Source organism: Canis lupus, chromosome 21 (genome assembly GCF_048164855.1).
Source record: "Canis lupus baileyi chromosome 21, mCanLup2.hap1, whole genome shotgun sequence".
NCBI lineage: Eukaryota > Metazoa > Chordata > Mammalia > Carnivora > Canidae > Canis > Canis lupus.
Genome location: NC_132858.1, coordinates 34,124,212 through 34,136,508, shown reverse-complemented (window position 1 = coordinate 34,136,508; position 12,297 = coordinate 34,124,212). Strand labels below are relative to the sequence as shown.

Sequence of the window (12,297 nt, the reverse complement as noted above, 5' to 3'; positions counted from 1 at the left end):
GGGATTTGATACTTTTGATACCAGTAAAACTCATTTCTTGAAATTTTCATTTTCTGGTGATTTCTTGTTCAAAGAGAAGAAATTTATTTCTGTGAAGTTTTTATAGTTAGTAAACTTGGCAAATTCTCTTACATATTTGAAAACAAATTGTTAATTTTTTTGTATTTTCTGCACACAAAGATGTATAATTTACAAATAATTATAGTTATTTTCTTCTTTCCCATTTCTTACTCCTTTACTTGTATTTTTCTTCTCTTGCTTTGACACAATGGCTAGAAACTCTGGTAAAGGTGTTGAAGAGAATGGTGACTATATTTGCTTTATTTCCGATCTCAAAGGAAGAGCCTTCTGTCCTTTTAACAGCAAGATTTGTTTATTTGTTTGTTTTTGGTGAATAATATTCAGCAGATTTAAAAAGTACTCTTCCATTCCAAGTCTGCTATAAAGCTTCTTATTATGAATGGATTTTTAACTTTATCAAATATTACCCAGAATCTTATGATTTTTGTACCTTAGTACAAATGTACTAGATTTCATTAATTCATTTTCTGACATTGAAACAATCTTATGTAACTGGGATAATTCAGCTTGGTCATGATTCTTATCATTTTCATTTTCATACATTATCAGATCTTTGGATCTTGGTGTATATATTAATTTTTCCTTCCTGATAACGGTAACTTGGACATCTTTCTCCTTTGATTGCTACGTTTGTTAATTTTGTTGAACTTTTTTTCAAAGGATCAAATTGTTGGAAGGTCATTTTTTTATTGCATAATCCATGGAAATAATCTTAATTTTTACAAATAATAAAATAAAAATGTGATATAAAATAAAAAATAAAATTTTAAAAATAAACTTACTTTATTGGAATTGTCATTTAAACAGAGAGAAAAGATTTCAACATTTTGCCATCATAATTTTATTATTACTTTTTTATAGAAAACTATTTTGGCTCAATTTCCTATGGAAGCTATAAACTATAGATGTGGGGATTTTTCAGCTCTTAAATGCCTAGATAATAAACAGAGAAATCATTAGTCATCATCTAATTACAACCTTTTAGATCTGGCATTATCTTCAAAAAATAGTTCAAGATACCATTGACTTTTCTTATCTATTTCTTTATGGATAAGAATGCTCTTAAAAGTTTACCATATTAGATACTACACTTGATACTACACTTGCTCTTAGCCAAGAAGCAATAGCATATCAGATAAAAGTTGATCAATCAGTGTTAATGCATTCCTAAATTTGGTTATTTTTATAGAGATAAATAGGAAAATAAGAATTCAAGTTAAATAAATCTCCTATATTGTTTTGAAGTTAAGGAAATGATATATAACTTCCTTACCATAGAGAGGAAGTTATCAAAGAATATAAGAAACACGTAAGTTCACTCAAGGATGTCCCCAACACATTAAGAAAGGTAAATTTGACCATTAATAATGGTTTCAATGAATTAAAACATATCAAATTTTGAATCACTAAATTCTACTTCTGAAACCAATATTATACTATATGTTAACTAACCAAAATTCTAGAATTTCAATAAAAACTTGAAACAAAAATAAAAAAAAGACAAAAAAAAAACTACCAAATTTGTTTTCATCCTTGAGTCGTTACCAGTGATAATAAAAATAAAAACAAAAGATTATTAGTCATCTTTGGAGGATGATAGGGAACCATTTCCTATTTTGAAAAACGGTAAGTAAAGGAAAATTGTCCAACCTTTTACGCCTTTTACCTAACTTTCCTATACAAACTATACTACTGGGTAATCGAATACTGGTTGAGAGAAGTTTATCTTTTAAAAGGTATTCCAAGAATAAATGATGATTGAATTAGAATATTACCATTCTGTAATATTTCATTAATTAATAGATCTATACTACCCATTGAGCACCAGTGGCTGTAAACAGGACAAAATGGAAGACAGTCATTATATATGTCCCAATAGAAGAATATAATGCCAGCTTTTGAGCTGGAACCAGAATCATGTCAAATCTTAGAGCGAAAGACCAAGTCACAGGCAATACAGAGAGAGAGGAACTTGTTAACTACACTGTAAATAAGCAATCAGCAAAGACCTGATTTAGTGGAAAGACCAGGTTTCTTCAAAAAGTAAGAGTCACTGAAAAAAGAAGGGCTGGGGCAGAATATGTAGTTTAGGAAAGAGAAAACATTTTAAAAATAACACAGCAAAAAAAAAAAAAAAAAAAAACACAGCAAAATCACTCAAGTATTTGTTGACTAAGGCAGGTAGATGTCAGTGATGATAACCCAGGAAATAACTATCGTTTATATATATATTCAGGGTGGTAGTTACATTTAGGGTTTGGGAGGGTGTTGGGAGAAGGAGGGGTGAAATGGAGGTCTTATGAGATGACTGGCAAAGTTTAATTTCTTGACCTGGGGGGGTGGTTACAAGAGTGTCTGACATATAATAATTTATTAAACAATAAATTAACTTAATTCTGTTTTCTGTATCTGTGCTGGGCTTAAAATTTGTTTTTTAAACTGGGTGAATGAATACGTATTTACGATACAATGTTTAGAGAAGATGTTTTGAGAAGTTCTATTTCTATAATGAAGTATCAATTTATCAAGTTGGTAAACACAAGAAGTCAAACTTGACATTTTCAGTATTTATTAGTAAGGCTGAGGCAACAGCCTTTTTATACAGCACAATCTGCATAAGTTATCAAGATACATCTTGTATACAATCACAAAACCAAGACATATTTTTACATAGAGTAAAACTCAAGACAGATTTACAAGCATTTTTAGTACAATTTCATGTATTTCAGTTCAATTTATACAACCTTTAGCCCAAGAATTTGTATTTGTTCATTAGATTTTTCCAGAGAGATTTGGGTAGAACAGAAAAGAAAACATTAGCAAATCACCAACAAGGCATGCAACATGTAGTTAGAAACAAGACATATCTCCAAGTACTTTATTTTTTATTTTGAAATCAATTTTATTAGATTTTTACTTTTTCAGACAAGAGGTTTTTCTTCCATTAATATCAGATGTGTTTTTGTTAAGATATTAGCACACACATTAAGTAGTAGTGGGAGCACCTGAGCACATCACCAACAAATATACAGACACAATCAGACGATAATCAGATTCACATGCTGAATGCCAAATGAAATTAATATTTCAACTTTGTCTATTTTACCAAATGTATAGTTATGTACAGGGTAACCATTTAAGAAAATGCTTTCAATCTACATATCAGATAAGGAATCATTTGATTAAATGATTTTGACTTAATGGGTATATTTAATAATGACAACAACATGGAACATACAGAAAACATCAATGTGTCATATTCAATGAGAATATCTATTTCACTCATTCATTTTTGTATTACATCAAGGCAAGTAATTATTAAAGAGACGGCTCATAATTATTCATCGAGCTTTCTTTCACTTCCATCTCAAGCTCAAAAAGACGGAAACTCACTCTGTCACATGTAGAGTTATAAACATATATATAGCTGTAGTTGGCTGCTTTTGGAATATTAGACATTATTAGCAATGAAAATAAGTTTTTAAAAATATTGTTAGTTATGATTTAAATAATAAAGTAAAAAAATACTATAAACATCTTTATGATATCTTAATGAAATGAAACATCGATCAAATAATTTCTAATAAATTGGGCACAAGAGGGTATATAATTTTATTTTACTTCACATGACCACCGACCTAGTGTCACTACCACTATCACCACTACCATCACAACCATTCCTATAGTAAGAATCAATATCAGCTGGTTACCAGCTATAATATTCCCACAGTATGACTATTTTAATGTGTGTGATCCACAAAACTAATTCCACTGATATGCTGAAAATATGCATTGATTTGTATGATTAATTACAGTATGGGCACATTAAGGAACAAAGACCATTACTGGTGCTTAGTCTTGGATACTGTTTTTTTAAACAGAAATGGTAAATAAAGAGTACAGAGTCACCAAAAATGTTCTTAATCATAAGTAAAAACAGGGGAAACACCAACTTCTTGTGTATACTATTATCTATGTCTGTAATGACCATTCTATAAATCCCCGTCTTTTGTAAAAATTCACTCTGTGCTTTTGTTTCTACAGCTAAAAGTTTCCTTAGAACCAGATTTGAAACCAAGAAGCAACTCCAGTCTCTGATGACTCAATGAAGTTGTGGGAAAAATTAAGATGCTTTTCAAGATAATAGGTGTTGCAGTTGAACTGGTCACATATTAGAGATTACAAACTTTGTCATCAGTAGGATTAAAAAAAAAACTGATTCCAAAAAATAAAATAAAATAAAAAGTAAAATTATGTGTTGTGATATATACAAAAAAGTAAAAAACGCCAAGAGCCCTATTTGCAATTAAAAAAGAAACGGTTTTGTTGTAAGAAGGGTAATCGACATCATTCAGAAGAAATGCATTTGTTCAAGGATCAGTGTTGCATAGAATAATTCCAGTACAATTTAGGATTCTGGTCAGCTGCAAACTTGGCACACTTTGGCAGGATCTTATGCTCTCTGAAGGGGGATGCTGGTGCACGAAAAGAAGCCCTGTCATTAGCTCTCTTGATTGACCTGGCCCCATCACTAGTTCCTTGGAACAAAGGGGCACCTATAATGGAAAGACTCCTACCCCTTCAGATCAAATAGCTACCAAGGGATGATCTTTGTTTTGGTGGCACCTCATTTGTGTTATTCTAAAAGAAACGGCAACTGGAATGAAGTAAAGCTTACTGGTCATACAACCTCTGGATGTAAGTGGTTGCAGAAGAGGCCTAAGGTGAGCCACTTTCCTTTTAAGGGCAGATAGCAGAACCTTTTTATGTTGGAAAGAGATCTTCCTGAATCCTTCCCTTCCCCAACTATGAGTGATGATTACAAACTCCCTAAAGTGCTAACTTCTGCTGGAAATATCCATAGCAACCATCAGCAGATCTAGTTGTCTCTAAAAATAAAATCCTAGCAGTATCAAATCTTCAGCGATACCCTCCCTGCATGCTCATTTTAGAGCGGTATCAGTGGTAAATGACACTGCATTGTCAGGCAGGACAGATTAAAAACACAGAGGGAAGAAAAGTGTTTTCTTCCTTGGATTGGGGAAGAGTGAATTTGTATTTTTTTATGAATGTAATAAAGATATATAGCCTGGAATTTATTAGAAATTGTTTTATTTTTCATGTGTTACATTTAATCAATTTCTCTCAAATTTAAAGTATGTTTTCTTGAAAAATGAGAAAATTCAATATCCAAGTAACATATTGAGATGATTTGTCTAAACCCACTAAAATCTTACCTTTGAATAAAGAGGCAGCTTAAACTCAGAAGCAGTTTATTTTGGGGTAGGATATGGGAATAATATAAGATTGGTATGATTCATTTCATTTATCATACCCCAATCTGCAAATCATTTTGATTTAATTCTTCACCTTTTCTCAGGTTCAACACGTTTGCATTTTAAAGAAAAAATTAGTTTTGAAGCTAATACACTACTTTTATCCAAGTCAATGCTTACCATCAACATGGAGGATGTCTTTGCATATAAAATTTGAGAAATAAAAAGCTGCATAATAATTATTCCTCACTTTATGTATAAAACTATATCTGGAGATGTGCTTTCTTTTTTCCCTCACAGTTCACTTGGCTTGATCATCCCAACATTCCACTGGGAAGGCCAGGAATACATAATTATTTTCATCCTACAAATAAGAACACTGGGGAAGAGTGACTTTCAGTGACACAATTAGTCAGTGGCAGGACCAAGACAGAAGCCAGGCTTTTCATACCAGCTGACTGCATTTCTTACAACTCCATGTTACTTCCTTTGTCTTTACTGTTGCTTGATGAAGAAGAGGATGTCTCATTTTCATGACTTAGATATTGGTCTTTTTATTCTGTATTAATAAAATAGCTCATTATATATCATTCTCAATATAATGTTGACTTTTCACTTATTTTCCTCATATTGATGAACTGGATCACTGCAATATTGTCACTAACAGAGGCAAATAGAGCACTCTAAAGAACTTGAGTTTGGTGTCAGGGTTTTCATTATATAATTGGTTGATGCAGTAAAGGAAAAAAAAAGTATTATGGAAGAGAAGCAAATGACGCCAAGTTAATTTATCCATGTCACAGGTTCCTATGATCTGTGTGCCTGAGGATAAATTTTCTCTCTTTCAACACTTCACCCAAGAGGAAAGAAATATGTGGAATAACATATATTTGCAATTCCACAAAGAACTTATCGTGCATCTTAGAACTTTCCATTTTAATCTATGTTCTTCAGTATGTTTGTTGAAAATGTATTGGCTTAATGGTAAGTTAAGGAGAGTTTGATATTTTCAGCCAAGGTTCCAATAGTTTTGTGGGGCAACATTCTTTGTTAGCCAATCATGGCTTCATTTCTAGATAAATGTAATTCCATTTCTACTCAGTATTATCTTCACTCTACATCATTTCAAATTATACAAATGACAAATGTGCTTTCACAACGTGAATTCCAAAGTTGGCATTGTTCACTCTTATAACGTTTAGGCAGAGGGAAAATCTAAAAGCCATCATTTCTCCATCTCCAGTACCCTTTCCCTCTGAACTCAACCACCTCATGTCTAGGCTTGAACACATACTCTCATTGTATCCTGTGTCAGAATCTAAAAACAGTGAGTTGGCTGAGAAAATAAGATGAAGAAGAAGGATTTTTAGACTTCTGAAAACTGAGATTTGTTACATCAGTTCTTTTCTTTCTACCAAGTTCTTTTGCATAAATGATTAACTTTGTCTTGCATTAGAAACCATATTAATATTCGAGCAGCTGCCTTTCACTATAGTTTAACTCTGCTCACAGATGTGTGCATTAAATAATCAAAATAGCTCTCACTGTTTTTCTTGCAGCAATCCAAGGACTCGAAGCTCCTCCTTTTGGTCTCCAATAGAAGAACTTTTTCGCTTGAGTCTTTTTTCTGTATTCCACAACAAAACATTCACAAAGCTTGCAGTATGTTTCTGCCTATTGATCCTCCTCCCATGTCTACCCATAAGATCATTGTAGAATAGTATCCAACCAGAGTCTTGATTTGCAATTATTTAGAGCTGTTTTTATGCCCTGAGCAGACACATTTCTTCAATGGGTTTGAGTAGCACTGACCAAAAGTTTGTGCCAGTTGACTATTCTTTTTCTGAGATCCACTTTGTCAAGCCAGATACAGGCTTCACCGATCAAGGTCTTTTTCATAAACTTCCCTCCATTAGAGAAAAGTAAAATCTGGAAAAAATAGCCAAAAATATATACTTGCATATATTTTTTCAACCATTTTTAAGGATGTTTTATCATCAAAGAAATAACAAAGACAAGAAAGGGTGAGAGGAAGTAGCAGCTATACTTGAAAACTAATCCTCAAGATGTTCTGAAAAGATGTGCATAATATTAATTAAGTCACATCAGCATTTCCCAAAGGAAAAGACACATCCTGGAGGATATGAGAATTTTAGATAAGACACGTATTAGCAGCTAATTGTGACTAAGTTTGTGCTTACAGAAACCTAGGTAAGGTTTCTACTAGTTTATGAAATATTAACTCAAATATGAAGTTATTTGAGTGCTGAGTAAAAGCTCACAAGGCAGATAAAATGCAACATTAACTTTATTTAACATTTCATTTACTGGTGATTTTACTATGGTATGCACTTTCAAAGTGATTTCTTGTCATATGTAGAGCTTATATTAGTTGAAATGCCATAGAATCTCAAATTCAAGACATTTTTTTTTCTCTTTTAGAGATGAGTTGAAAGGAAGGTGGAGAGCATTAGTGCTGCTAACCATTAATCCTTGACAATTGTCTCTCACTCTTTCTCTTTTCAGAATCTCCTTTAGAGAATTCATCTTCATTATTGGCTAAAAGTTTACTTTTATGTTTCTGACTTCAAAATCTACATTTCTAGTTACAATTATTTCTTCTGCACTGTAGTTTTGAGATTTCATATGGCATTGTGTATTTTCACTTAGAGCCTGTTTTCTTATCAAATTTATCACATCTGAAACAAACCTGTGATCTTTCTCCCTCAAGATCCCCTCTCTAACTACTTAATTTCTGTGTGACACATTTGTCCTCACAGATTGGAAGATATCCTTTACTTTTCTGAAAAACTTCTTTCTGCCATAATGTCTGTCAGTACTCTCACTGCAGTTTTAGCTTTGCAATATTTCTTTTTTTTAAAAAAATATTTAATTAATTTATTTATTCATGAGAAACACACACACACACAGAGGCAGAGACACAGGCAGAGGGAGAAGCAGGCAGGCTCCACGCAGGGAGCCCAATGTGGGACTCAAACCCGGGTCTCCAGGATCACACTCTGGGCCAAAGGCACTCAACTGCTGAGCCACCCAGGCATCCCTGCAATATCTCTTATATTTGTCTTTAGTGTGGGCCTTTAAGTGCCCATATGATAGATGCTGTTTCTCTTCCCATATTTTTTTCCATCTCTTTCCTCCCACCTCCTTTCTCCTCTTTCATTCCTTGTCCGTCCATCTACTGAAGACACACTATGTCCCAACATTGTATGAGGCTGTAGAACACAGAGCAATGAAAGCCAGGCCTTGCCCTAGAGAAGCAGCTGATACAGAAGCAGTGAGAGGTCAGTACATTATTGTAACAGCACAGATTAGGATTGGTAGCCTAATCAGATAAGCAAAATGTCATGTGAATAAGGCAAGACGGATTACAGCTAGGGTCATCAGTAAAGGGCAGAGTTTACATTGGAACACTGTGGGCTAGTGAGATGGGTGGAAAGAGATGAAGAAAATATTGAAGGAGAAGGGAAATAGGAGCAAAACATTGGAGGCTTAACCTGATTTGAAAAGACTGTGGTGTTTCTGGAGTACAGAGTGTGTTGGGAGGGATACAAGGAGATGAAATTAAATCAATACAATTTGAGCTCACCTTAGAGGACTATGAATGAGTCGGGATATTGGTGGGTCCCTGGAGGGCTTTAATGGAACCCACTAACCAGTGTTGTTATCTATCCACCTACCATCTATCTACCTACTTTTAATTCGAGTATACTTAACATGGGGTTGTATTAGTTTCAGGTGTGCAACATAATGATTCAGCAATTCTAGACATTGTTCAGTGCTCATCACATTAAGCATACTCTCACTAACTTCACCTATTTCACCCATCTTCCCACCCTTCTAGCCAGTGTTTTTAAAAGATAACCTCTGCCCTCTGTGTGATGGAATGGATTAAGAAGGCAAGACACTGATGGCAAGGAGGCCAGGTAGACTGCTAAAATGATCTGAGTAATAAAATTGAGGACTCAAAGAGGATTAGTGGCAGTGTGTATGGAAATAAATCTATACAGAATAAACTGAGTAGACATAGAGGACTGGTAGCTAATTGGATGGGTGGGTGGTCTGTGGAATTTTTTTTTTTTTTTTTAGGATTTTATATATTCATGAGAGACAGAGATAGAGAAAGAGAGAGAGAGAGAGAGGCAGAGACACAGGCAGAGGGAGAAGTGAGTTCCATGCAGGGACCCCAATGTGGGACTCGATCCTGGGACTCCAGGATCATGCTCTGGGCCGGAGGCAGGCGTCAAACCGCTGAGCCACCCAGGTGTCCCTGGGCTGTGCAATTCTAAGGGCCACTGGAGAGATACCCCTCAGAATTATTTAACTTGTAAAATGTCTCATACTGTAGGATCAGTATGCACATATTAAACAACTGAATGGAAAATACATACTGTATGATCAAAAATTTTAAAACAGTAGCAGTATAAGATGGAGTTACCTGAAGCGAATGCCCAGCAGGACTAAGGCTGAATCTAAACGTTTCATTGAATGAAGGCTCTCTATCATGTCGGCACACTCTCGTTTTTTTCTTAATCACCTTTTTCTGGGTAGAGATGTTCATCACATATATTTTTACATATAAATCTGAAAACAAGAATTCAGCTTGTAAAGTGTCCATCACTCATAGAATTTCCTATTCAAAGAATTATAAGTGTCCACTGAGAGCTCCTCTATATTTTACACAAAGCGAGCAGACTATCTTCAATTTGTTTCAGACAACATAAAGGATTCAGAGATACATCATTTTTCTTAGCAACTCGGTTTTCCTATTGTATGGTAAATACATTCCTCCAGTTTGGGTGTTAAGAAAAGTTCGGTAAAAACTAGTAAATTATCAACTTGTTGTATATAAGAGAGATTAATTCTTATTTTCCATTTTTCTGATACATTTGCCATACAGCCCAAATATTACTTTGCCTTTTCCAGATTATTTAAGACACATTCCTACAGAATTCCTAGATATATTACACTGCTCATTATCATAAAATTAGATACCTGGCAAGTGGTCAGGAGATTTAAATTTGTAGGTGATATTTCTGCACTGGAGAATCTCAACTATTAGTTGTTCACCATCTGTCTTCATTTCCTTCTTCAGTGCAATCTTGATTTCTCCCATTACCTGAGTTTTGACTGGAAGAATTTAATGAAAATATTAAGGAATATTAAATGCCATCTATTAAATGTGTAGTTCAGTAATTCATTCATATATACATTTGTTGAGTATTTATCAAGTACTAAACACCTTACTCCATCCTGTGGATACAGAGATGAATAAAGTACAGTCCGAGCCCTTAAGGAGTGTAAGACCTCCTTTACACACTTACACACTTACAACAAAGTGTATTAGTATAACAACAAACTAGTGAACAGGGAGGTATGGAGGAAATGCGAGTAGATAAGTATTACTTAACTGTAGATTATTAGGGCAAAAAAGGAAAGAGATGAGACTATAAGAAGACATATATCCATACTTCTTTATAAAAGAGGTAGCCAAAGGAATGTGTAGTAATGAAATTGCACCAGGGAACATACAATGAGTGACCTAAAGGAATCCAAAGTATTTCTTTCAATTGTTTATCTTGGATCTTTGTATAACTGAAGAAGCTATTCATGTTAGGTCCTGTTCTTGAATGATTCGTCCTTTCCTCTGTCAATTCATATATGCATCTATATATTCAATCACCAACAAATATTTTATTTCCCACCCTACCCTATGATAAGCACTCTGTTAGGAAGAATGGCTATCATGGTGAGTCAAAACACACATGCTTATTGGTTTTATGGTCTTTCCACCTATTGGGAAGAAAGCCTTAATGAATTATTTTCATCCATAAATGCAAAATTAGAAAAAGAAAAAAGGTAATGAAATACAAGAGCATAGCTCCAAGAGAGCCTGAGGAAGAACTACTTGAGCTGAAACCAGAAGATTGAGAAAGAGTTAACTAGTTGAAATGGATTAAGAACATGCTACAGAGAAGGAACAGTGTGTGCACAGGAGGGAACATCGTGAGACTGAGGAATTAAATGTATATTCTTGTGATTATTACATATTGTTAAATGGCATCATGTTAACAATTTGGTTTTTATACTTAGAACAATAGGAAACTACTGAAGATTTTTAAGTTTGGAGATAGATCACTTGTTCTCAAACATCTTGGTTTCAGACCTCTTTACACTCTAAAAAAACGAATGGTCCTCAAAGAACCATTGTGTGTTTTATAGCTACCAATATTAGAAATTTAACATTTCTTTTTTTTTAATTTAACATTTCTAATTAAAATGAAAAATGAGATATTTTAAAATATTTATTGATTCCACTAAAATAACAATAATAAGTAAATGTTTTAATGAAAAATAACCATATTTTCCAAAACAAAAACATATAGTGAGGAATGCCATTTCTTATTTTTTCCAAATTTCATTAATGTTTTTCTTAATAAAAGATAGCTGGATTCTCATATCTGTTTCTATTAAATCCAATTCAATATGTTGTTTTAGTTGAAATATATGAAAAAAGTCTAACTCATACAAATAGTTGGAAAAGGGAGAAGTATTTTAATATCCTCTTTAGATAATGTTAGATTATTAAAATTTGACAAGAGGTAATTTCTTACAGATTAAAGGAAATATGGAATCTGAAATCATATCAATGGACTTTTTGAATGATTGCTTTAAAATACAGCAATCTATCCTGAATTATTTTATCTTGCATTTAGAATGGCTCTTTTAACCATGCCTGACTTGGTAACAGCATATTGTTCATTTTGGAAAATACTCGTTCACTGGGTTATGCAGGTCTTGTTGACCCTTTCATAAAATATTTAAAACACATGTGTTAATATCACTACCAATATCATCAGAAAGGTCTTTGAATATTGAGAAGCCTCTAAGCTCAGGAAGGCAGATACAAGTTTTCTAAAGT

The 12,297-nt window shown here is 33.5% G+C and overlaps 1 protein-coding gene across 5 annotated transcripts in view; it reads right to left on the bottom strand.

Moving 5' to 3' along the window:
- Window positions 1–2,633: 2,633 nt before the first annotated feature.
- The window catches only part of PCLO (piccolo presynaptic cytomatrix protein), a 389,843-nt gene continuing 380,179 nt past the window's right edge, over window positions 2,634–12,297 (bottom strand). For all 5 annotated transcript variants that reach the window (XM_072791350.1, XM_072791351.1, XM_072791353.1 and 2 more), the window contains 3 exons: window positions 10,371–10,505; window positions 9,814–9,959; window positions 2,634–7,286 (listed from right to left, as the gene is read on the bottom strand). In XM_072791350.1, coding sequence (XP_072647451.1) covers window positions 7,146–7,286; window positions 9,814–9,959; window positions 10,371–10,505 — 422 coding nt within the window. In that variant the 3' untranslated portion in view covers window positions 2,634–7,145. The remainder of the gene's footprint in view (window positions 7,287–9,813; window positions 9,960–10,370; window positions 10,506–12,297) is intronic.